The sequence below is a fragment of the Balaenoptera physalus genome (assembly GCF_965194825.1).
Source record: "Balaenoptera physalus genome assembly, chromosome: 3".
Lineage (NCBI taxonomy): Eukaryota > Metazoa > Chordata > Mammalia > Artiodactyla > Balaenopteridae > Balaenoptera > Balaenoptera physalus.
In genome coordinates, this window is record NC_138890.1 from 130,614,980 (window position 1) to 130,642,461 (window position 27,482).

General features: G+C 37.4%; 2 protein-coding genes across 9 annotated transcripts in view; one reads left to right on the plus strand and one right to left on the minus strand.

Moving 5' to 3' along the window:
• The window catches only part of PDE4D (phosphodiesterase 4D), a 1,115,543-nt gene that overhangs the window by 160,723 nt on the left and 927,338 nt on the right, over positions 1-27,482 (plus strand). For all 7 annotated transcript variants that reach the window (XM_082457172.1, XM_082457178.1, XM_082457175.1 and 4 more), the window contains exon 2: positions 14,736-14,965. In XM_082457172.1, coding sequence (XP_082313298.1) covers positions 14,736-14,965 — 230 coding nt within the window. The remainder of the gene's footprint in view (positions 1-14,735; positions 14,966-27,482) is intronic.
• The window catches only part of LOC309658581 (uncharacterized protein), a 133,273-nt gene that overhangs the window by 34,867 nt on the left and 70,924 nt on the right, over positions 1-27,482 (minus strand). Inside the window, exon 4 of one of the 2 annotated variants that reach the window (XM_082457430.1) lies at positions 14,973-17,162. The exons of the other annotated variant lie outside the window; for it this stretch is intronic. Within the exon in view, the coding sequence (XP_082313556.1) occupies positions 17,159-17,162 (4 nt within the window). The 3' untranslated portion in view covers positions 14,973-17,158. Of the gene's footprint in view, positions 1-14,972; positions 17,163-27,482 lie in introns of those variants that run through there. 2 annotated transcript variants of the gene reach the window in all.

Here is a 27,482-nt window from a genome sequence, read left to right on the forward strand (position 1 = left end):
TGTTTGTTGGCAATCTGTATATCTTCTTGGGAGAAGTGTCTATTTAGGTCTTCTGCCCATTTTTGGATTGCGCTGTTTGTTTTTTTGATATTGAGCTGCACGAGCTGCTTGTAAATTTTGGAGATTCATCCTTTGTCAGTTGCTTCATTTGCAAATAATTTCTCCCATTCTGAGGGTTGTCTTTTCATCTTATTTATGGTTTCCTTTGCTGTGCAAAAGCTTTTAAGTTTCATCAGGTCCCATTTGTTTATTTTTGTTTTTATTTCTATTTCTCTAGGAAGTGGGTCAAAAAGGATCTTGCTGTGATTTATGTCATGGAGTGTTCTGCCTATGTTTTCCTCTAAGAGTTTAATAGTGTCTGGCCTTACATTTAGGTCTTTAATCCATTTAGAGTTTATTTTTGTGTATGGTGTTAGGAAGTGTTCTAATTTCATTCCCTTACATGTAGCTGTCCGGGTTTCCCAGCACCACTTATTGAAGAGGCTGTCTTTTCTCCATTGTATATTCTTGCCTCCTTTATCAAAGATAAGATGACCATACGTGTGTGGGTATATCTCTGGGCTTTCTATCCTGTTCCATTGATCTATATTTCTGTTTTTGTGCCAGTACCATACTGTCTTGATTACTGTAGCTTTGTAGTCTAGTCTGAAGTCAGGGAGCCTGATTCCTCCAGCTCCGATTTTCTTTCTCAGGATGGCTTTGGCTATTCGGGGTCTTTTGTGTTTCCATACAAATTGTGAGTTTTTTTGTTCTAGTTCTGTGAAAAATGCCAGTGGTAGTTTGATAGGGATTGCATTGAATCTGTAGATTGCTTTGGGTAGTATAGTCTTTTTCACAGTGTTGATTCTTCCAATCCAAGAACATGGTATATCTCTCCATCTACTTGTATCATCTTTAATTTCTTTCATCAGTGTCTTATAATTTTCTGCATACAGGTCTTTTGTCTCCTTAGGGAGGTTTATTCCTAGATATTTTATTCTTTTTTTTGCAATGGTAAATGGGAGTGTTTTCTTAATTTCACTTTCAAATTTTTCATCATTAGTGTATAGGAATTAAAGAGATTTCTGTGCATTAATTTTATATCCTACTACTTTACCAAATTCATTGATTACCTTTAATAGTTTTCTGGTAGCATCTTTAGGATTCTCTATGTATAGTATCATGTAATCTGCAAACGGTGACAGCTTTACTTCTTCTTTTCCAATTTGGATTCCTTTTATTTCTTTTTCTTCTCTAATTGCTGTGGCTAAAACTTCCAAAACTATATTGAATATTAGTGGTGAGAGTGGGCAACCTTGTCTTGTTCCTGATCTTAGTGGAAATGGTTTCAGTTTTTCACCATTGAGGACGATGTTGGCTGTGGGTTTGTCATATATGGCCTTTATTATGTTGAGTTAAGTTCCCTCTATGCCTACTTTCTGGAGCGTTTTTTGTCATAAATGGGTGTTGAATTTTGTTGAAAGCTTTCTCTGCATTTATTGAGATGATCATATGGTTTTTCTCCTTCAATTTGTTAATATCGAGTATCACATTGACTGATTTGCGTATATTGAAGAATCTTTACATTCCTGGGATAAACCCTACTTGATCATGGTGTATGATCCTTTTAATGTGCTGTTGGATTCTGTTTGCTAGCATTTTGTTGAGGATTTTTGCATCTATGTTCATCAGTGATATTGGCCTGTAGTTTTCTTTCTTTGTGACATCTTTGTATGGTTTTGTAATCAGGGTGATGGTGGCCTTGTAGAATGAGTTTGGGAGTGTTCCTCCCTCTGCTATATTTTGGATGAGTTTGAGAAGGATAGGTGTTAGGTCTTCTCTAAATGTTTGATAGTATTTGCCTGTGAAGCCATGTGGTCCTGGGCTTTTGTTTGATGGAAGATTTTTAATCACAGTTTCAGTTTTAGTGCTTGTGATTGGTCTGTTCATATTTTCTACTTCTTCCTGGTTCAGTCTTGGCAGGTTGTACATTTCTAAAAATTTGTCCATTTCTTCCAGGTTGTCCATTTTATTGGCATAGAGTTGCTTGTAGTAATCTCTCATGATCCTTTGTATTTCTGCAGTGTCAGTTGTTACTTCTCCTTTTTCATTTCTAATTCTACTGATTTGAGTCTTCTCCCTTTTTTTCCTGATGAGTCTGGCTAATGGTTTATCAATTTTGTTTATCTTCTCAAAGAACGAGCTTTTAGTTCTATTGATTTTTGCTATCGTTTCCTTCATTTCTTTTTCATTTATTTCTGATCTGATCTTTATAATTTCTTTCCTTCTGCTAACTTTGAGGGTTTCTTTGTTCTTCTTTCTCTAATTGCTTTAGGTGTAAGGTTAGGTTGTTTATTTGAGATGTTTCTTGTTTCTTAAAGTAGGATTGTACTGCTATAAAATTCCCTCTTAGAACTGCTTTTGCTGCATCCCACAGGTTCTGGGTCATTGTGTTTTCATTGTCATTTGTTTCTAGGTATTTTGTGATTTTCTCTTTGATTTCTTCAGTTATCTCTTGGTTATTAAGGAGTGTATTGTTCAGCCTCCATGTGTTTGTATTTTTTACAGATTTTTTCCTGTAATTGGTATCTAGTCTCATAGCACTGTGGTTAGAAAACATACTTCATAAGATTTCAATTTTCTTAAATTTACCAAGGCTGGATTTGTGACCCAAGATGTGATATATCCTGGAGAATGTTCCATGAGTACTTGAGAAAAATGTGGATTCTGTTTTTTTTGCGTGGAATGTCCTATAAATATCAATGAAGTCCATCTTGTTTAATGTATCATTTAAAGCTTGTGTTTCCTTATTTATTTTCATTTTGTATGATCTGTCCATTGGTGAAAGTGGGGTGTTAAAGTCCCCTACTATGATTGTGTTACTGTCGATTTCCCCTTTTATGGCTGTTAGTATTTGCCTTATGTATTGAGGTGCTCCTATGTTGCGTGCATAAATATTTACAATTGTTATATCTTCTTCTTGGTTTGATCCCTTGATCATTATGTAGTGTCCTTCTTTGTTTCTTTTAATAGTCTTTGTTTTAAAGTCTATTTTGTCTGATAATGAGAATTGCTACTCCAGCTTTCTTTTGATTTCCATTTGCATGGAATATCTTTTTCCATACCCTCACTTTCAGTCGGTATGTGTCCCTAGGTCTGAAGTGGGTCTCTTGTAGACAGCATATATACAGGTCTTGTTTTTGTATCCATTCAGCCAGTCTATGTCTTTTGGTTGGAGTATTTAATCCATTTACATTTAAGGTAATTATCGATATGTATGTTCCTATTACCATTTTCTTAATTGTTTTGGGTTTGTTATTGTAGATCTTTTCCTTCTGTTGTGTTTCCTGCCTAGAGAAGTTCCTTTAGCATTTGCTGTAAAGCTGGTTTGGTGGTGGTGAATTCTCTTAGCTTTTGCTTGTCTGTAAAGTTTTTAATTTCTCTGTCAAATATGAATGAGATCCTTGCTGAGTAGAGTAATCTTGGTTGTAGTTTTCTCCCCTTCATCACTTTAAATATGTCCTGCCTCTCCTTCTGGCTTTCAGAGTTTCTGCTGAAAGATCAGCTGTTAACCTTATGGGGATTCCCTTGTATGCTATTTGTTGTTTTTCCCTTGCTGCTTTTAATATTTTTTCTTTGTATTTAATTTTTGATAGTTTGATTAATATGTGTCTTGGTGTGTTTCTCCTTGGATTTATCCTGTATGGGACTCTCTGTGCTTCCTGGACTTGATTAACTATTTCCTTTCCCATATTAGGGAAGTTTTTAACTAAAATCTCTTCAAATATTTTCTCAGTCCCTTTCTTTTTCTCTTCTTCTGCGACCCCTATAATTCGAATGTTGGTGCATTTAATGTTGTCCCAGAGGTGTCTGAGCCTGTCCGGAATTATTGTCTTTTTATTTCTTTATTCTGCTCTGCAGTAGTTATTTCCACTATTTTATCTTCCAGGTCACTTATCCGTTCTTCTGCCTCAGTTATTCTGCTATTGATTCCTTCTAGAGAATTTTAAATTTCATTTATTGTGTTGTTCATCATTGTTTGTGTGCTCTTTAGTTCTTCTAGATCCTTGTTAAACATTTCTTATACTTTCTCCATTCTATTTCCAAGATTTTGGATCATCTTTACTATCATTATTCTGAATTCTTTTTCAGGTAGACTGCCTATTTCCTCTTCATTTGTTAGGTCTGGTGAATTTTTACCTTGCTCCTTCATCTGCTGTGTGTTTCTCTGTCTTCTCATTTTGCTTAACTTACTGTGTTTGGGGTCTCCTTTTTGCAGGCTGCACGTTTGTAGTTCCTGTTGTTTTTGGTGTCTGCCCCCAGTGGCTAAGGTTGGTTCAGTCGGTTGTGTAGGCTTCCAGGTGGAGGGGACTAGTGCCTGTGTTCTGGTGGATGATGCTGGATCTTGTCTTTCTGGTGGGCAGGTCCACGTCTGGTGGTGTGTTTTGGGGTGTCTGTGGCCTTATTATGATTTTAGGCAGCTTCTCTCTTAATGGGTGGGTTTGTGTTCCTGTCTTCCTAGTTGTTTGGCATAGGGTGTCCATCACTGGAGCTTGCTGGTCATTGAGTGGAAGTGGGTCTTGGCGTTGGAATGGAGATCTCTGGCAGATTTTTGCTGTTTCATATTACGTGGAGCTGGGATGTCTCTTGTGGACCAGTGTCCTGAACTTGGCTTTCCCACCTCAGAGGAACAGCCCTGACGCCTGACTGGAGCACTGAGAGCCTGTCATCCACATGGCTCAGAATAAAGGGGAGAAAAAAAAGAAAAAAGAAAGAAGAAAATAAAATTAAATTAAATTAAAAAGTTATTAAAATAAAAAATAATTATTAAAAACATTTTTTAAAGTAATAAAAAAAGAAAGAAACAAACAAATAAGAGAGCAACCAAACCAAAAAACAAATCCACAGATGATAAAAAGTGCTAAAAACCATACTAAAAAAAACAAAAAAAAAACCAGACAGACCCCTAGGACAAATTGTAAAAGCAAAGCTATACAGAGAAAGTCACACACAGAAGCATACACATACACACTCAGAAAAAGGGAAAAAATATATATATGTTGTTGCTACCAAAGTCTACCTCCTCAATTTGGGATGATTCATTGTCAGTTCAGGTATTCCAGAGATGCAGGGTACATCAAGTTGATTGTGGAGATTTAATCTACTGCTCCTGAGGCTGCTGGGAGAAGTTTCCCTTTCTCTTATTTGTTCGCACAGCTCCTGGGGTTCAGCTTTGGATTTGCACCCACCCCTGCGTGTAGGTCACCTGAGGGCGTCTGTTCCCCGCCCTAACAGGACGGAGTTAAAGGAACAGCTGCTTCGGGGGCTCTGGCTCACTCAGGCCGGGCGGAGGGAGGGGTACGGAATGCAGGACGAGCCTGCGGCGGCAGAGGCCGGTGTGACGTTGCAGCAGCCTGAGGCGCGCCGTGCGTTCTCCCGGGGAAGTTGTCCCCGGATCATGGGACCCTGGCAGTGGCGGGCTGCACAGGCTTCCTGGAGGTGAGGTGTGGAGAGTGACCTGTGCTCGCACACAGGCTTCTTGGTGGTGGCAGCAGCAGCCTTAGCGTTTCATGCCTGTCTCTGGGGTCTGCGCTGATAGCCGCGGCTCGCGCCCGTCTCTGGAGTTTGTTTAGGTGGCGCTCTGAATCCCCTCTCCTCGCGCACCAGGAAACAAAGAGGCAAGAAAAAGTCTCTTGCCTCTTCGGCAGCTCCAGACCTTTTCCCGGACTCCCTCCCGGCTAGCCGTGGCGCACTAGCCCCCTTCAGGCTGTGTTCACACCGCCAACCCCAGTCCTCTCCCTGCAATCCGACCGAAGCCCGAGCCTCAGCTCCCAGCCCCCACCCTCCCTGGCGGCTGAGCAGACAAGCCTCTCGGGTTGGTGAGTGCTGCTAGGCGCCGATCCTCTGTGCGGGAATCTCTCCGCTTTGCCCTCCACACCCCTGTGGCTGCGCTCTCCTCCGTGGCTCCAAAGCTTCCCCCCTCTGCCACCCGCAGTCTCCGCCCGCGAAAGGGCTTCCTAGTGCGTGGAAACCTTTCCTCCTTCACAGCTCCCTCCCACTGGTGCAGGTCCCGTCCCTATTCTTTTGTCTCTGTTTTTCCTTTTTTCTTTTGCCCTACCCAGGTACGTGGGGAGTTTCTTGCCTTTTGGGAGGTCTGAGGTCTTCTGCCAGCGTTCAGTAGGTGTTCTGTAGGAGTTGTTCCACATGTAAATGTATTTCTGATGTATTTGTGTGGAGGAAGGTGATCTCCATGTCTTACTCTCCGCCATCTTGAAGGTCCTCCCACTTAATCACTCTTATTCAATATAATACTGGCAGTGTTATTCATGTGGCTGTAGGTAGGAGGCCTCAGTTCCTTACCACATGGATCCCTTCTTAGGGCTGCTTGAGTGTCCTCATGACATGGCAACTGGCTTACTCCAGGATGAGTGATCTGGCACAAAGTGGCCATCCCTGATTTCACATCAACATGATCTCAGGCACAAAACTCCTTGTTTTTCCATTCTGTCTTTAAGTTACTTGTTGAAACAACTGGCCCGCGGTCCTCAGGACTGTTGCGGCTTCGGCTGGTGGGGCCCCTCCACAGCCGGCAGCCTCAGTGAGGCCGCACTCCCCTCAGGCTCCGGGGCAGTTCATTGACGGCGGAGGGAAGAGACCCCGAGCCAGGAGTTCCAGCTCTGTGGAAACGTGGGCTCCATTCTGCCAGAATTCATTTTTATAAGAGTGCCTTTTCTATATTGGTATACAAATACCCATTTGAGAATGGGTTGTGTTAGTTTAGTACAATGCTCTTTTCTGAATTAAAAGAACTTAGGTATTTATATTTATTGACTTGACTTGTGAGTTCCCTATAAGATTATTTGAGCAACCTTAGCATTGGATTTTAAGATAAAAAGATATATATATATAATGAGTAATGAGATAAGGGGATAATATTTGGCATAAGGCTGAGGAATCTTAAGGCAGATTTTCAATTATTGCTTTAGTATATTGTGAACAATTCATCAAGACATAACAGAATTTATGTATATATATATATATATATATATATATATATACACACATGTGCAATGTCTACGATATATATATACACACACATAATGTCTACCATTGTATATAGTTCTTTTAGATTGTGAATATAATCTTCAGTTCATTTCAATATAACCTATTAAATTGTACCCTAGTTCTTAAAGAGTTGGTTCAATTTTCAAAAATTGTCTTGTTTATACTATAAATTCAGGCCCAGGGAAACTACTTTTTCAGAGTAAATTAGGAAACTAATTAGACAGCAGCAAGGATTGTAACATTGGAAGTTATAAAAACTAATCTTCAGCTTACTCTGTCTTCTTCCTGAAAATTCATGCAATATTTAACATGCTAACTTCTGCAATGCTCTGCACAGAATAGGTACTCTGGAGCACTGAGTGCCTGAAATCTTTTATTATTTTTTTTTAAAATTAGGTGAAAATGCTTATCATAATGAATCTATATTTGAAAGAAGTTTCAAACATGGGAATAGACCAAAGCAATCTGAGTGGCTCAAATCCTGAAATTTTAAAAGAAATTCCTTGTTATGGGCTACAACCTCTACCTAACTTACGTTAGTAGTTACAAACAGAACATTACTAGTAATACCAATATCTAATACTATTTCTCCATTTCCTAATTTCTTACAGTTGAGAAAATGGAGTCAAGTTTGTCTATTTTCTTCATTCATGCCTTCAGCAAGGTTTATTTTGCATGTGTTTTGTGTTTTTTGTGGTTTTTTTTAACATCTTTATTGGAGTATAATTGCTTTACAATGGTGTGTCAGTTTCTGCTTTATAACAAAGTGAATCAGCTATACATATACATTGTCCCAGGCACTGGCTGAGTACTGGAGGTACAATAGTTGTTATGGCATGCTCCTCTCCTTCTAGATGTGTCCAAGCTAACAAACGGAATGACACAGGAATTAATCATTTCACTACAACTGGAAGGCTGAAAGCTGACTTGGGGTCATAAATAAAAAGGCAGAATTTATTTGTATTCATTGTCTTGGATAATATTTTCAACATGAGTGTGTTAAAGGAGGTCATTGAGAGAACTTGACCACCAGTTGACTTGTGAGCTGGACCCAGGCAATCAGAAGCTGCTCACCCCCTCCCTGGTCCGTGGAATGTTCTGCCCACCATTCCCTTAGTAGGAGCAGTTTTCAAAGATGCAGGCTTGAGAGAACAATGTGTTGTTGAAATCATCTGGACAGTATACATAACTGAACCCAGTTAAGGCCTCTATATAACCTTTTCAGATTCTGGCAGCATGTGCCGCGATCTAGTTGCCTTGCGGCCGCCCAAGACAAACCTGTATGTAAGTTCCCTTCCTTATTAATTCTGTCACCTACTGATCTGGAGAGGCCTGCCTCTTTCTTTGGCCTCTCCTTGCCCTCGTGTACAGGGGCCACGTTCAGATTTCACCTGGGAAGCTCCTGAGGTCTCAAACCAATAGTGTGTAGGGTGAGAAGAGAAATGGTTGAGGATAGCTCCTTGGAGAGTGTCTAGATTCAAGAGACAGTTAACAGGGGATCCATCAACGAGACTAAACAGAACTGATTGGAGAAGTAGACAGGACCCAAAAAGAAATGTCTGATTTACAAGGTAGTCATACCGCTTAGTTTGCCTGAGACAGTCCTAGTTTTTTCCTTTGGTTAATGTCACTTCTGGCTAGCACCCTCTTTCACTCACAAAAGTGTTCATCCTACTGATGCACTCCTAAAGAGCCCTAAGTCCTCTGTTACAGCTCTTATCACACATTGGTGAAGACCTATTATATTTATCTTTCTCCCCACATGAATAGTGAGTACTTAAGGAAAAAGGAAATGTCTAATTCATCTGTATTTCTAGCACCCCACACACATTTGCAAGGTAGTAGATGCTCAATGAATATCTAATTAAGGAATTACCCAGAAAAGAATGATGTTATAATTAAGATAATTTGAACTCAAAGAGTAGAGATATGATTATATATGTAATACAGCACTAGCTGTAACAAGGAGACTCCAAATTTTAGTGACTTTCCACAATGGAAAATTATTTGTGGCTCATGTAGCCCAAATTAAGTGTTCAAGTGGCTCTCCTCTGAACAGTGACTTAGAAACCATGATATCTCCCATCTTTTGTCTTCACCATTTTCAGTATCCAGTAAGGAGTTCCAGAGGGGGAGAGAAATGAGGGATTGTACTCACAGTTTTTATGGGACAGCTGTGAAAATGGCACATTTCCTTAGCCTGTAATCCTTTGCATATAAGGTAATGCCATTGATGTACCTATAACTACCTGCAAGGGAATCTGGAAATGTGGTCTAGCTGGTGCTCAGAAAGAAACATTTTCTGCTACAATGCCAATGTATATTCACATATATTTTAAAATAATTTCTCTATAGAAAATTTCATATATATGTATGTATATGTAAGATATTTATACATATATATGAAACAAATATCAAGACCCCCGAGATTATCAACAAGCACAGCAATTTATTTATAACCAGTTATATGTATGTCCCTGCACTAAAGGCCTTAAGTGGCTTGCAATCTATTTTGGGAGGGGTAAAAAAAGAGAACAAAGAAATTAATTAACTATCCTTCATAGAAACTGAAGAAAACAGCAATAATAATGATTCCAACAACAACAACAACAACAACAACATATTTAACACTCACGCATTCGTTGTAACTCTTAATCATTGAGGGATTGCTTTCTTTAGGTATGTATTTCAGAGAGGCACTTGTCCCAACAGTGAAAAGAATTACTTTCAAGTTATTTTTCTGTCAACTATTCCAAGTAAGTTTGTTAGTTAGCAAAGAGAATTTCATTTTATTACAAATTAACAGGTTTGCATTAAACTCATTCAAATATTTTAGTGTCTTTTTTTCTTTGGATATTGCATATCTTGAAGCTGAATGTGAGATATTTTTGAGTCCCATCAATAGCAAGTTCGATGTAGTTTCATTTTTTATTATGACTTTTATTGTACTTTTAAACTCAAAATAGTATGAATTTATAGGGAATATAGAAACTAGTAATAAACAACAATATGAAAATCACCACGAACACCATCACCCAGAGAAAGCCATTTTAAAGAACTGGGATATAGCTTTCTAAAATTTTTCCATAAATATAATATGTTTTGGTGTTTGTTTTTGTTTTAGTGTTGTTTTACAAAAATTAGATCACATTGTAATCTGTTTTTCCCACTCGGCATTATGTCATGAACATAATCACATATTCTTCTGCATTATTTTAACAGCCTCATAGTATTTCATAATATAATATATCAAAATTTATTAAGCCAATCCCTCAGTACAATAATTAGATTATATCCGGTTATTCTTTATCATAAATAAGCTTCAGTGAACGTCTTTTTGTTATTGAGTCTTTGCCAAACCATCTTATTGGACCATGTCTAAAATGTCAAAACCATTAGTTCCCAAATTTAAGCATACATAGAACCATAGTGGAGACTTACTCAGACTCCCAGGCCCTAATAATAGAGATTCTGATTAGGCAGATCTGGAATAGGGCCTGGGAGTCTGAATTTTAGCAAGTACCTTCTGCGATTCTCATGCAGGAAGTTTGAGCATCACTTTTTGAGAAATAACGGCTTAGAGATGCTATAAATACTGTCTTTTCCCTCGACCCTTGTAAAAATGTCATTTTCCTACAATAACATGAAATACATATTGTCCTTGTGATCATTTTTACACTTCTTTCCAAAATAAGGCCATTTAACCTATCACCTTCTACCGGGTAAAGTTCTGTTTCTTTTTGAAATATCATTGATACACATTGATCTGGAATTTTTTAAAAGCCACTTATTATGCTGTTTTTGAATGGAATGTTAGGATATAGACATCTATAGCTTTATCGTTTTTATTATCAAGATAAAAATGCTACACTTTATTTTTAATAGAGGTTGTTCTCTCAGAAGAAGTTACCTCTTGAGGTGGTTTTATCTAAAAGAGAATGTCACAAACCTTAAGTCTTTTATCACATGACCTGGGTTATAGAAAGCATTCCTTCAGTTACAATGCTATCTTTATAAAAAGATACTAACTTTGGCCAGCTATCTTTATAAAAAGATATTAACTTTGGCCAGCTACATTCAGTGTTTAGCTCTGCTAGACTCATCTTTTGTTCTTCTTTTCCACGTTTGTCCCAAAGAAGGATGTCTACACACTTAAGTCATTCATTAACTTCTCTTGAGAAATATGTGAGGCAAATTATGACCTGTTAGCAGTCCCAGAGTGTGGCTGTAGTTTGCAATTCTGTCCTTAAACGAACACACAGAACTTTGTAAGCACATAGAGGCTCACTTTCTCAAACTAAAAGCTAAGAATGGTACATGTGCACACGTTTTCCCTTTATTTTATATATTTGCCATCTCACTAAGCACTGATTTTACCACTGGCTATTATAAAATCAGAGTATTTCAGAACTGAAAGTCGGCGTAAGGTTCATTTTGTACAAGCTCTTGATTGTCTGTCTAAGGAAACTAAAGCCCAGAAAGGTTAAATGACTCAACACCACATAAGTAATTAGTGGCAGAGTCAGGCCGAGATCTCTGTCTCCTGACTTAATCAACAAGGATTCTCACTAATTTCCACTGTTTATGTAGGGCTCAATTCTGTTCATTTTTTTTTTAATGTGAGGCATATTAAATTATGGTCAATTACTGTGTGTTCAATTCTTTTCTAGAAGTATGCACCTTGCCAGGGACCATACTTGTTAGAGGTAGTACAGAGTAGTTGTTATTAGTTTCAGGTTTAACTAAAATAGATTTGGGTTTGGACTTTGACTTGTAGGGTGATCAATCATCCTAGTTTGCTTGGGATTGGTGGGTTTCCCCAAACATGGGACTTACAGTCCTAAAAGCAGAAAGGCCCAGGAAAACAGGAATGTTGGTTACCCTACTAACCACATGGCTGTGTGACCAGGGCATGTGATGATAAAGGTCTCTGTTTCTTTATGTGTGAAATGGGAAAAGTAATAGAACCTAACCCAGAGGACTTCAGTGAAAATTAAATGAGGTGGTATATGAAAAACACAGCACTCACTAAGTAAACCCAGCACTTGATAAGGACTCAATAAATATTAGTCATTATTATTAAAACTATTTTCTAGTTTTATTGAGATATAATTGACATACAGCAGTGTATAAGTTTACTGTATACAGCATAATGATTTGACTTAAAAATATTGTAAAATGATGACCACAGGTTTAGTTAACATTCATCATCTTGTGTAGATACAAAAAAAAAGAAAAGAAAAAGAAAAAAATACTTTTTTCCTTGTGATGAGAACTGTTAGGGTTTACTCTCTTAATAACTCTCGTATATACCATCCAGCCATGTCAACTGTAGTCATCACGCTATACATTACATCCCTAGTACTTATTTATTTTATAACTGGAAGCTTGTACCTTTTGACCACTTTCATTCAATTTCCCCTCCCCCACCCCCATTTCTGGTAACCACAAAGCTGATCTGATGAGTTTGGGTTTTTTTTTTAGATTCCATGTATCAGTGTGCTCATACTGGGTTTACTTTTCTCTGTCTGACTTACTTCACTTAGCATAATTCCCGCAAGATCCATGCATGTTGTCTCAAGTGGCAGGATGTCCTGCTTTTTAAAGCCATTATTATTATGAATGTTGTTTTACAAAGCAAGTAGATTCCTCAAAGCACAGATTCTCAGAATCTAGATCTTCATATCTAGGACTTGAAATAAATGAACTTTGTGCTTAGCTTTGACGTCTTCTTTACCTTCCGGGTGCCTTCTTTTTTTGTTTCTATTTATCCATGAAATCAGACAATAAAACCCAAAGCTGAATAGAAGCCACCATTGCATGTCCTTTCACATTTTTCAAGCTATAAATCAGAAAAAAGACAAATTTTCTGTTTTCAGAAAAAAATATGGATGAATGAAGTATCAAAGGCAGTATAGTGCTATGAAAAGATAAAGGGAATTAGCCTGGATTATAATAATAATAGCTGCCATTTTGTTGAGTGCAAACTGTGGGCCATCTATTAGTGCTTCATACACTTTGTATCTCTGATCCAGACAATGACCCTGAGAAGTACATATTATTATTACCCTCAGTGTTCAAATGGAGAACCAATCTCAGTGAGCCTAAGTTACTTGCCCAAAGATGGTAGTATAGTAAGAAGTACAACAAAGGTTCTAAACTAGGTCTGGACTCTGCAAAGTCAATGCACTTTTAACTTATAACCAACAGGCTAATTTTGGAGAAAGTACTTTGCCTCTCTGGGCTAGTTTCTTCACTTGTACAACTCAGAAGGAAAGAAAATTGCCATGATTGCTTATCACATGCAGGTAATGAGCTGTGCACATTACATTCATGATCTCATTTAATTCTTGTGGGTAGATATTATTTCCATTTTTGTGTGTGTTTGGGGGGAATGTGTGGGTCATCCTGTATCCTGACAGGGAGTCACCCTTACCAATGGAAAGTTTTTTTAGGAAAGGGCAACTCCTACTTAGTTTCCAGACCCCTTCCTTTCCACATCTCAGGAAATAACCACTTCAAACAATATGCCAAAGAGACACAGCCGAGGGTGGCCAATTCTCCTCCCCTACACACTGGTCCATGGGAGAGACCCTGCCTGGCCACCCACCCAAAGAACAGAGTCACTCACCAAAACCCTCCCTGAAACACCACCTTTGGCTCCTAAAGACCAAACAGGGTGTGGAGGATAGTGGTTTGGGACTTCAGAGGGGAGAAAGGCCACTCACACGGAGATAGAAAAGCAAAGGTTTGGCCAACAAATGTGTGCAGCAGAGGCAATGGATCTATTTCCATTTTTATGATAAAGAAACAGAAGACTTAGAGAGCTCAAGCAACACTCTACAAACACAACTGGCAAAGTGGCAATGCAAGGATTCTAAAACTCAGTGTGTTATCTGATAACATTTGGTGGCTCTATCATTCTGTGTATATGGATATAATAAACATTGCCAGACTAGACTTTCCAACCACTTGGAAATAATTATTACTTATGTAGCAGTATATTTTTTCAACTAGAATAAAAATATTAAATTTTCTATTCGCAAAATTCAGCTGTGATTTAAATATATTTCTACTTGGTACTCAGATGTTCATGTCTTTTTTTTCATTCCCCTCACAAAGTCTTATCATAAAACTTTGTAAAGAATATCTGAGTAACATGTGACATATGAAAATATGTTACAAATATAGTCCTAATTATGAAGAAAAAAAATAGGACTCATTTTCTTCCTCTTCATGTATTTATGGGTATGTAATATGTCAAGATTATATATATATATATATATACACACATACATATATATATACACACACACATATATATATGAAATTTCCATAATTCATTTCATATTTGGTAGAAAAATGTTTTGATTTACCCTTGATTTCATAGAATTCATGTACAAAACTCATAAATTCTGAGATTATTGGAAATGTCAGTTAATTGTTAACAACCAAGCCATATCTAAATATACTGGTGAACAACTGTACTATTTTTAAAATAACTCTAGATTTCAGTTATTAGTTGTAGTCTTTTCACCAAATATTGTTCTGTTAATATCATTGCTTTCTAGTTAACATTTTTCACGTATAATTTTCCTTCAATTTCTTTCTCCAAAAGTGTAAAGCCATCATGTAACGATAAATCATGGGACTTTTGTTGATTACTGTACTTTCTTGCACTTTTGTCTTAGGCCTCTGAGGAAACACTGCATTCCACTAATGAAGAGGAAGACCCTTTGCGAGGAATGGAACCCTATCTTGTACGGAGACTTTCTTGCCGCAGTGTCCAGCTTCCCCCTCTCGCCTTCAGACAGTTGGAACAAGCTGACTTGAAAAGTGAATTGGAGAACACTCAAAGACCAACCAGCCTCCCCCTGAAGATTCTACCCCTGATTGCTATCACTTCCGCAGACTCCAGTGGGTGAGTGACCTTGGCAACATTTCCCCATTTTATATTTTAGATGGTGATGGTTATCTGTGATCTTTTGAGTTTTGTGGCTCATTGCTTGATTTGAGCAGAAGGAAAATGGGGTTTCTAGAGCCAAAAGAAAGAAGGGTGATTTTTTTCTTAGGTAATGTTGCAGTCTCTGCAGGAGAAGACATTTTAGTCAAATTATTTTACAAGGAGGACTTGAAAAGGTATTGATGAATGATAATGAGTATCTGAAGAAGGGGACTTGGACTTGGAAATTGATATTGGTCATAGGTAATTTAATAGAAAATTTCTTAACAAATGAGAACTAATGGACAAATTACCATGTAGGCATACATATCTGGAAATGGTAGGCAATGTTCATTGATGCAAAGCAAATTTGGAATCAAGAATAGATTGTACTATAATTAGAATCAAAGGAAATATGCAGTTATAGTCATGAGCCTAATAATTTGGCCTTTGACATTTTCAGGTGTTGCTTACCAGAATACTGTTTCAGTTCCCAGCACAAGGCAGTTTTATTCTGCGTTAGTATGTATAGAAGAATCAGATGCAATGAGGCCTCCAATTACAAATGTAATATTTCTAGTTCCTACTTTGCAGAGTATTTATGTTTTTTTTCTTCTTCTGCTGTTTACAATGGAGTTTTTACTCTTTAGTAGCAATTCACCAGATAAAATATTGTCAAAGAAAGTGAGGATAGTGGGCACATCCGTTATTTGTTTCTTTGGCCAGCTCAGCTGCATTTTAAGAAGAGAGGAGGAAACCAGTGGAACATAGACTCTTGAGCATTTACTAGGATTACAAGAACAGAGCAATTTGTTATGCTGAAAATGCGAATCTCCCTCATTCTCTGCCAAGTTCAAGGCATGTATGTCTAGAGAGGTACCTTTTGGATTTTCCTAAAAGTTGTTAGAAAAGTTGTGGTCAGAAAAAATTTCAGCAATAACTGTCATCTAAGATATTGAATTCAGCTGTTTGAATTGTTACAGACCAGTTCAAAGCACCTATCTTATTAAAAGTTATGAGGAAACCACTACTAGGTAAATAAGAAGACAACGAATTCTTACTTTGAAGTGATGGAAAGAGGAATTACATATGTGATGTGTTTGGGTTGGTTTTTTTTTTTTTCCTTCGGATGAACCATGTATATAAAGAAGACTGTACACCTGTTAATCAGACACACTAAATCAGGTGGGAATTTTATATGGCAGCTTGATCTGAGCTTTGAAAAATACTGTCTCAGAAATCCAATTTCCCCTCGTCGGCATCAACACCACTTCATCTGTGTAGAGAACAGGATTCACTGCCAGGTGTGTCAGAGGTCACCAAGTCCACCCCTATGTTCATTAATTTGCTAGGAGAGCCCAGAATTCAGTAAATAGTTGTATTCATGACTGGGATGTATTACAGAAAAAGAATGCAAAGCAAAATCAGCAAAGAGGAAGGCACATGGGGTAAAATCTGGAGGAAACCAGATACAAGCATCCAAGAGTTCCTTCTCCCAGTAGAGTCAGACAGGATGCACTTAATTCCTCCAGTAATGAGTTGTGACAACACATGTGAAATGTGTTCACCAGGGAAGCTTATTAAAGACTCCGTGTATGTATGAGGAATTTAAGAGTCAAACTCACAGAAACAGAGTAGAGTGGAGGTTGCCAGGGTTTGGGGGTAGGGGAAATGGGGAATTGCTATTCAACGGGCATATAGTTTCAATTACAAAATGAATAAGCTCCTGAGATCTGCTGTACAGCATTGTGGCTATAGTTGAAAACACTGTATTATGCACTTAAAATTTGGTCAGGAGAGTAGATCTCATGTTAAATGTTCTTACCACAATAAAAAAAATTTAAAACAAAAAATAAAAGATAGATTCAGTGCCCAGAATTTTTACTCGTGGGTGGTCACTGAGGCACCCTCTTCGTAGCATGTGCCTAAATTCCAGATTCCCAGAAGGAAAGCAGTTGTTCAGCATAAACCACATTTTTTGCACAACCAGTTTAGGCAGTTGGCCACTCTTACCAGTTAGGGAATGGTGGGAACCCTCCTGAAATCCAAGTTCACAGATGCCAGCCAAGGGCTTACCTTTCCAACAGGCTTTTCTAATGATAACAGTTGCAGGCCTCGTATAAACGCTTTTCTGCACAGCAGGTTTATCTTACAATCATTATCTTGCTTTCTCTACCTTTGCGGAAGAAGGGATTATAGTTATAATTAAAATTAAAATGAATTAATTTAAGCCTGTGTTGTATTCAATTAACTTTGGTAGCTCAAAAAATTTGGTGGCTAAACATGATTCCTCTTTCACAGCTGGTGTTATATGATGTGCCCTTAAAAGAAACTGATGCAGTATATTTAATATGCCTCTGTGTAGTTAGGCAATGCATATAATTAAAAATCTCAGGTAAAAGCTAAGCTTATTTAATTAAATTTGAATGTGTTGCTAAAAGCAAATAGCCTCCAAGTGCCAAAGAACTTAGAGGTTCGGAATTGTCTGTATATAGTACTTCTGTTGGTTCAGAGTTTGTTTCCTTTTTAATCAAGGATCTAAGACTCAAGTATAAGCAAAACAGTGCTTACCATTTACAAATTTATTCAATATTTTGGAGGAAAGAATTTGTCTTTTAGAGAGATGAAACAAGAGTGACTTGTCTGTATCGGAAGGCAGCCAGGAGAAACCATGGATGAGAGTGGCAGAAACAAAGACTAAGGATGTCCTAAAGGGATTCCTATTATGTTTTGATGCAAAAATAACCTAGTGGCAGGGCAGGAATAGAGACACAGACATAGAGAACAGACTTGAGGACACGGCGGGGAAAGAGAGGCTGGGAAGAAGTTAGAGAGTAGCATTGACATATATACACTACCAACTGTAAAATAGCTAGCGGGAAGCTGCTGCATAGAACAGGGAGATCAGCTCAGTGCTTTGTGATGACCTAGAGGGGTGGGATGGGGAGGGTGGGAGGGGGGCTTAAGAGGGAGGGGATATACATATACATATAGCTGATTCACCTTGTTGTACAGCAGAAACTAACACAACATTGTAAAGCAATTATACTCCAATAAGGATGTAAAAAAAAAAAAAAAAAAGAAAGAAAGAATGAATCAAGTGAATAAATAATTGATCATTTGGTCCAAAAAATATATATATTTGTCAACTGAGTATCTGAGAAATGTAAAAATCAGGAGTATAATTTTCTGGACTATCTAAGCTTTGGAAGGTAAGCAAATGGTAAAGTTAGGGAAGACATTCTGTAGCCATTCCAGTTAACCAAGAATACAAGTTTCCTTCACAGCTATCAGAAAGGGCTCATGGGTAATTTAGACTATTTTAGCTAGGTTTTCTACAGCCCCATTTCCCGTCATTAAAGGTTAGTAGGCCCCCAGGCTCCACTGTCAACTTACACTGAGACATTGGCAACTGTGAATCTCTGATGGGAAAGGAGACTTTTCATGCCCTTTGGATTTGTTTATTTATTTTTGCTCTTTCTTCTGGGATATCAGCACATCAGACACTTGCTCTGTTGAGTATTACACAGTGGGTCTAGAGACTTGTGCTACCCCTTTAGAAAGCCATGATGTGGTTTCTTAAGGGAATGTTGGTGGGCAAAAATGAATGTTATGTATGGCAGCTATTAACTTCCTTATGAAGTGCCTGGGTCAAGAGCCTGAGTTCAGGAGGACTTTTTAAAATTAATACTTTCACAATTCTACTTGGATTTGTTTTAACCAGGCAATATGAATGTGTTCAAATGTCCACTATTTAACAGTTCTCTTTGAGTATGCCTAAGGTGTTAGCTTGTGTGTGTTGTGATTTAGCAACATTTTGAAACTTTCAGTGATCACAAAACAGAATTGTAAGGCCCGGGATGCCCAGAACCTTGAATTCACCCACCAGTTAGTTTTCCATATAGAATAGGATAGGATGATGCAGGCTTCGTGGCTGTTTATTGACTCTTACTGAAGTAAGAGAGACATCTATTAATGTCCTGAAATGTTATGAACTTGGCAAGAACTTGGAATGTCATAGGTTTCTATATTTCTATCCTAAACAGTTTTCTATCCATTTACTTTCTTAAAAACTTTTTATATATGTATAATTTACATGCAGTAAAATACATAAATCTTAAGTATGCATCTGGATAAATTTTATATATTTGTATACTCATGTAATCACCATGTAATTTCCTATCTTCTGTCACTAAAGATTAGTTTTCCCTCTTCTTGGACATCATATAAATGGGATCAGATAGTAAATACTCTTTGTGTATGGCTTCTATCACTCAGAATGTTTTTTGATATTTATCGTGTTGGTGTATGTATCAATAGTTTGTTCTTTTTTATTGTGGTGTAGTATTCCATTGTATGAATATAACATAATTTATCTATGCGCTTTCATTGGTGGACATTTGGGGTATTTCTAGTTTAGAACTATTATGAATAAAGTTGCTATGCACATTTTTATACAAGTCTTTTTTTGCGCATATGCAATTATTTCTCTTGGTTATATTCCTAGGGGTACAATTTCTGAGTTGTAGGTAAGCATATATTTATTTTTACTACTGCCCAACAATTTTACAAAGTGATGTATTATTTTATCCTCCCACTAGCAATGTGTGGAAGTTCCAGTTGTTCTGCATCCTTACCAACACTTAGTATTCTCAGTCCTTTCATTTTAGCCATTCTAGTGAATGTGTAGCAGTATCTTACTGTGGTTTTAATTTACATTACCCTGATGAGTAGAAATAGTGTTTACCTTCTAATATGCTTATTGGCTATCTGGATATCTTCTTTTGTGCTATGCCTATTTAAATATTTATCCAGTTTTTTTTTTACCTTATTGATTTCTGGGGGGTGTTTCTATATTCTAAACATGAGTCTTTTGTTAGATATATGTATTATAAATGAATATTTTCTCTCACATCATGGCTTGCATTTTATTTTCTGTTTACTTTTAATATGGTGGTAATATTAATAACCTCTGAAATGTGTGTGTGTGTAGGGAAAAGTGTCACAGTGAACAGTCAGGGAAACAAGGATAAGTGAGATGGCAGTGGAATTAGGCTGGAGAAAAGAGAAACGAGGATGGGCAGATAACAGGGAAAAACAGTGAAAAGGAAAAGAGTGAAGTTTGCAGGGTGGAGAAGAAAATGGAAAGGGGGAAATGGAGGCAGCTTGATAAGGGCAAAGGAGGTAACAAGGATGACACTTAACCTGCAGGACAATTGTACTGAGAGAAAAGGACAGTTGATCCCTTGAATATTGAATGGTGGCAAATAGGACATCCAAGCATTAAGGGGGCAGACGGAAAAGTTGAGAATGAAAAGACAATATGCTCATGGTAGACAATGGCAGAGTAGTAAGTGGTTTAGAGTGGGGACTCCGGATAAGGTGGTCTGAATTTAGTCTTGCATCACCACTTACGAGCTATCTGACCTTGGGAAAGTTCCTTACCACTCCAAGTTTCTAATTTCTAAAGGGCAAAAATAAAAATAATGAGAGTACCTACCTCATGGTTTTATTGTGAAGATAAAATACTTGTTACTCTTTTGGCATGTTATAGCTACTTACTGTATAACCACTACTGCTACTGCTACACTTATTTGCAAAAATATCAGAGCAAATCCTGTTTGTTTTTATCAGTTTCCTTGTTAGAATTGGCCTCAAAGATCCTCTATTAATAACTCTTGGGGTAGAGATGGGTGTTCTAGCAGATTTAGGAGGCAACCAGAAATTTGTTCCTGGTTCAGAAAGTTAAGATTGTTATGGACCTGTCACATTTGTGTTAAGAAGTCTAGGTCTTGCTTTTGGCCTCAGTCCACAGACATGCCCTGCTTTCAAAGGTTATTCAATTATGTTTGGAATGAGATCAGAGGTCCTCTTCATTCCTTACTTCCTCCTTGTTTCACTTCTATAACAACCCTTGCTGACTTCAACATAGTTCGCTGGTCAGAATCCTCTGGAGGAATTAGGAGCTCCCCTTGGCCCCAACTCTGGCACTGGCTTACTTTCCCTGGGTGATCCATGGACCCCCCAGATACTCTGAGGAGGGTTTAGCTTGCCACACATGGAACGCTTCTTGCACACAAGTAGGAGATTGTGGCAGCAGAGGGAGGGTAACGGGAGATAGTGCTAAATCTCTCTACCTGTGTTTTACTGCTGCATCAGCTGTAATAAAATAAAAGCCAAGGAGTAAGTTGTCCCCTTGTGACAGGATGACACACCTCTGGATGGATGTATATTCAGGGATACATGTGGGTGGAGAATATTACAAACACTTTCTCATCACTAGTGCCCCATTACCTGTCTGGAGAAGTACACTACGCACATTTGTATTACTATGTCCTATTAAAAAGAAAGAAAATGAAAAGAAGTTAAAGGAAGAAATGGTCACTCTTGGGGAAAAAAATCAACTCCCCAACATAGGAGGAAGGATTACTTTAGTCAAATAAGGCTTCATATTATAAGGATCTTCCAGAAATATTTCCTTGAGTTATGTGCCATTCACAGAGGAGCTGGTCCCAGATGCCAGTTAGACTTTGGATTCTTTGATCAGCTGCCCATCATCTAATGTTCTTGAGTACACACAGTGCCTTAGTGTGAACATAAAAAAGCTAATTTTCAACATTTTGTTACCGAATCAAAATCCACACAAAATAAAATGAAGAGAAACAGAAGCTTGGTTAAAGCAGACATCTGATTTTTCAAATTTCATCCTTTTAACTTAAGAAGGTATTGACAGTGGGCATTTCAGATTTGAAGTATTGTGGATATAAGGATTTATGAAGCTAAAGAGTTATATTTCATGGTGAACCCGTGAGACTTGCACCTTCATATTGGATATGTGCTCAAGTTTCAAGATATTTATCTGATAAGTTCTTGCTGAAAGCGATGTGGAAGATCTATAACCCAGTAGCAACGATTTCTAAAATTGAAAATGGGCACACATGACTGTGATTATAAAATATCCCTTCAGAAATACGGCGTTCTTGAGCTGGATTTGGTTTTAAAAATAATCATTGCAAAGTAATAAGGAGGCAATGTTTGCAATAATCGTAAAGACACATGCTATATAAAAAAACAATAAAACAACTGGATTCCTTTGTCTTTGATTTTTTTTAATGCAATTTATTTGTATAGTGTTTGTCAAACTTCTCGGAATATCCACAAAACATCACAAGACTCATTTCTATAGCATTTACTCTTATTTAATTGAATCAAGTTTTACTTTGCTTTGAAATTTTTGAGTTTCAAGAGTAACATAGACTCTAAAAGTGATGGAACACTTTGCTATATAATATCTTAGTAAATGACATCTTGAATCTAATCTAAGCTAAGATAAACAACTAAATAATGCTGACAGTTTTCCCTCACACATCACAGAAACTCTGAGTGTTTTATGGTACCTGTCACGCCCTAAATTTCCAGAAAGTAAAAAGATTTCCAATGAATGAAAAAGATTTCCAATAAATGACAATTTGGTTAAAATAAAGAATACGTTAATTATCAAACTCTCATTTCTTTTTCAGACTACCGTAGTGCTTTTCATTCTCGTAGTACTCTCCGGCATCCTAATTAAGGTTACTCAAGTGGACTGATACCGTACCACAGCATTTTGATCTCTATTTGTATGTCAGTAAAGTAACATGTACTGGGGAGGGTTTACTTTTGTAATCAAAGGTTTCTATCTCACCAGGCTCCCACGTTCATAAAAACACTAAACAGAGTGGTGACTTGTGCATTTAGCACACCAGAGCACCTGGTCCCTGTTTTCAAACCTTTCTATGTCAACTTTATTTGTTTGATAGTATAGATTGGTTAGAGATCCCATATTTTCTAAAAATGAACCTGGTGAAGCATTTAACTTACCATGAAAAGTGATCGAAGAACATGGTACTGTGGCAGGCAGAGTGCAGAGCTGAATAAAAACACTTTAATTATTTCCACCTGAGAATCATCATTTTTCAGCTCCTCAGATAGCTGCCTTTCCACAAACACTACCCTGTTTGACCATCCTTATATAATCACTGAAGTGTTTGGGGAGAGTTTCCAGTTCTTTCAAAGTCATGTTCTTCTGTCTTGCAATATCATGTTTGTGGGGAAAAAAAGTAGGTGAAAGCACTCTGATTGAATGGCCTTTGTTTAATTGTTATGTGCTCCATAAATGTATACATTAATTTACACTTAATATTGGCCAAAGGATATCAGTTCAAGAAGAATAAAACAAGAAAAATGCATTCAGTTGAAATTCAGGAAAAGATGAAGTTAGCAAACTCTTTCCCCCTACAAATGAGCACCACAAAATGGAAAAAAAAGATTTCTTTAAAATAAAATTGTATACAGAAAAAGAACTATGAGAAAACTATATGACCTCTTGTGTTAAACACGCTTTTTTGTTATTGTTGGTTTTGCTGAAAATCCTGGCTAGTTGGTTAGAATTCTTTCTAACAGCTTAGGATTTAGGTGTTATTTACTATACCAATTTATCTCATTCATTTAGAATCTTTTATCCACTTAAAAGGAATTAAGTGGAGCTAAGCATTGTTAGACCTATTCCAAATCTGTGGAATTCAGTCAAAATAGTGTGCCATTTAGTTGTTTGATGTCGTTTATTTAACATATCTGGATTGACTTTATTTGATGGATTAGCATCATTCACCCTAAAGTTGGTGGCTCTGAGCCTGGGAAAGGTGAGACCTTTGCCCGCGTTTCCAAATGGGATTTACCTCAGGGTGTTCTGACTTTTATTCCAACGTGATTCCTAAAAAAAAATGTGACTAATGCTTAATGCCATAATAAATACACACACACACACACCTCGTTGTATGGAAGCTATACATAGAAACTCAAAACTTTAGTATACATAAATAATAAACTTAAAATATATAATTTAAAATATACAAATAAGATTTAGAATACACATTTTAGAATACAAGAATATACTTTACAATTGACTCTCTGGACCTTTTCCATTTTTTAGTCATATATTTTAGGAGTGTTCTCCTTCTTTCCTCCTCCACTAACTGTTCTGTGCCCCTGTTAACATGTGACTCTGGCCTTCTTATTTCTCCAATATTATTTAATTGAGATTAACTTTATTTCTTAAAGTTGTATGTTTCCACACATATTAGAAAATCAAGTGAAATTTTATAAATAAAAAAGAATAACTGCATGTTATATTGGTGAAAATGTTCATCTACTCCACCATGTATCAGTTACGTATTTATGTATTCATGTACACATGCATTCAACCATTAACAAGTGTCTATTTTTTCTACACACCAAGCTATGAACTGGAGATGGGAGGCTCATCAAGACCAACACAGTCTCTTCTTTCATAGAGTTCAGAATTCAGTTGGGCACACAAACAAGAAAACAGACAACTACAATCCCATTTGTTAGGTATAATGCACATATATGACTGAAGACATGCAGAGTAATGCAGGATAACAGGGGAGCAAATTAGCATAGGCTTATGAGGAACTGACACCTAAGCTGAGACCTAAAGGAGATGGTATCAGGCAGAGAGAACAACAAAGTCCAATGACCAAAGAAAGCGGGATGTATGCATTCAGGTAACTAAAACTGTTTAGCGTGGCTAGAACAATAGGCCATGTTGTAGGTATGGTTGATAATCATTATCATTAATTTTTCAGGTAACCGATGTGTGAGGGTTTGGAATATTCTCCAGGAGTGCTGAGCACCCAAGGTATAGGCACTGAGAAAGCAAATAGTTCAATTGATTCAAAATTGGAAAGTGGGGTTGCAAGGTAAGAAAAACTGGGAAAGGGATTTGAGAGTTTGGCAAGATAGTGAAAGAAGTGATGAATTGTGGCACCTAAGCTGTGTATGGAACTGAGTGAATGTAAGAAGGTACAGATATAGAGAGGGTTGAGATCTCTAGCGGGCTCTATGATGTCGAAGAGGTGAGATTAGAATAACTGAACAAGCTGAAAAGTTAGGAGGTTATATTTAAGGATAGGATGTTTGGGCCTTCTGATTTAAGTTAGGTCATTTAAGGTGGTTTTCAAGATGTTAGCGGGTTTCCAGCGAAGAGAGTGACTGCAGTGGGAAAGAAGTAGTTGAAGAATTGAGAGATTTGGGCATGAGGTAACCCTTCCACAACAACAGTGAAGCCACACAGGATAGCAGCAGGGATCAAGGTGTCAAAGGGCTAAAAAGGTGGACAGCTTTCAATAAATGAGACATAGAGAACAGGGAGACTGGCAGAAGTCAGTGATGAAGTAGAGTTGATTGGCATCAATGCCAAAAGAGAGGTTTTGCAAGAGGACAGAGGAGTAATGCCCAGTAAGTTAATGTGAGTAACTAGGAGAGCACCAACTCCATCTCAGGAAGAGGGTCAGGGCACTGAGAACAAGAGCAGCCTCCCCTCCAGTTCACTGCAGGGCCGTGATGTCCTCAGCAAGGGGCCATGTTTGAAGGAAGGTAGGATGTGGGTGACTCTTCAGAGGGGAGGTGAGGATGAAGGACAGTCTGTTTACCACAGGAAAACAAGGGTTCCAGAAGACCTAACTACGAAATTTGGAAGAACAAGAGAGGGGCTTTGGACAGAAAAGAGAAATCACAGAGCAATAGAGGGATAAGGAACAGAGGAGGAATTATCTATCTCAGGTAGTTCTCTGAATTAGAGCTGAATTTCAAAACATTTTCAAGAATTGGTCCAGCTGTCCTCTGACAGATTCAGGGAGGCAGAAGTGTAGCCTAATAAGTAAGTCTTTTACAAAGCCCACAGGGGTTCTTCTAGCCCAGATAAGTAGGTCCACAATGGTAGCCTTTGGTTCCTAGTACTTTCATCATCTGTTGGAAACAGCAGCAACTTCTGGTGTTTGGGAAGTTTTGCATCTTTCAAGCTACTCAGCTGTGTCCTAGATTTATTACAGTCTGTGGAATATGGGGAAGGATCTGATTTTTTAATGTGTATTATCTTTTTAGTCAGAGTATTATTTTATTTTCAACTGGTTTTTTTTTAATATTTAACTCTAACTATTTTGCCAGCTATAATAACAACTTAAGTGTTAATTAGCATTTAGGTTTTTCTTTTGAGAATTTCCTTTCTGAGAAATGATCATTGTCTGAAACAACTCTACTTTCTTAAATATTCTTAAATACTATTTCTGGGATTCAAATACTATTCCAGTTCATCATGCTGCCAGTTGTAGCAGCAAAATCTAGAATAAAAGTGAATTTTATGTGCACAAATTCTATTTGTAGAAAACTTTCTTCTGTAAATGAGACTACTAATGTGACTCTACTGAAAGAACACAAAGGCACATGCATATGGTTTCTTCTTAACTTGGGTGTAATGTATTACTTGCAGACTTTATCTTATAGAAAACTGTGCTCATGTTAATTTTAATTCAAGACTATATGATAAGAGTTGCACGGTTAAATCCTGAGACTAAAAGCCTTGATATAATGCCTCTGCAAACACAATTTTTTTATTCTGGTCTCTTCTATGGGTCATTTTCGTGTGTTTTAATCCTCACCACCTGAAATAGTATCTGTGACTAGCAACCGTGGAGTATGTCATAAATGCCTTAGCAAAGGGTACTAATTCTACTCCAAAGATACTCACACAGAGAGGGCTTCATTTGTCTTAAAAGAAATGTAAAGGTTGATTGATTTTCAGATTGTTGTTGGTTCTTTACAGCAAATAAAGACTGCATAGAATCTTTACCTTCTTATTTTGGTTCTTAATTTCTGGCATGTTCTGTTCAGTGTCCATTGGCAAAACTGAGGTGAGGGCTAATGATTTTAGGTTTAAGTGTTTCTATAAAACTGCCCTATAAGCGAAAGATATCCTTTGCAGTGGCAAAACAGTGAATGCGTAATAATGAAAATTCACATTCATGGACCATTATCTAGTCATTAAGATGATCGTTATAATAACTATATGGTAACGTGGAAGACCTTGGGAACTTTTGGGAAGAAAAGCAAAATACATAAGTACATCTCCATGTTTAAATTACAGACTGCAAAATATATGCCTGTATGTGTCTAAGAACTGGAAAGCAATATGAAAATAATTAGATATTTTTGAATAACAGGATTGTGGGTTTTTTCCCCTCTTAATTTCTAGTAATGAAAATATGTGTTTGTCCAATCAGTAAATTACATTAAAATTGTATTCATGATTTACCTGCAATTGCATTCATCCAAGCATCTATAGAGCTTTAGTATATGATAGACACTGTTTCAAGTGCTGGGAGTATATTTTTGAATAGATAAAAATAAAATTCATGGTATTTTGTTTTTCACATGTAAGTCAACAGGAATCTTTGGCAAATATGAGGGGAGGAATACTTGGACTTTTCGAGTTCTCCTGATCATTTTGTGTAACCAGGCTCTGCTGGCAGCTGACTCCCCAAAAAGATCACCAGCAGAACATATTGATCAAGCCAAACTAAGTATTAGTCTCACTGAAATAAAGGAGAACACTTCCCCTTAAACTTAGAAATATTTTAGAAGGGAGAAGTACAGAAAG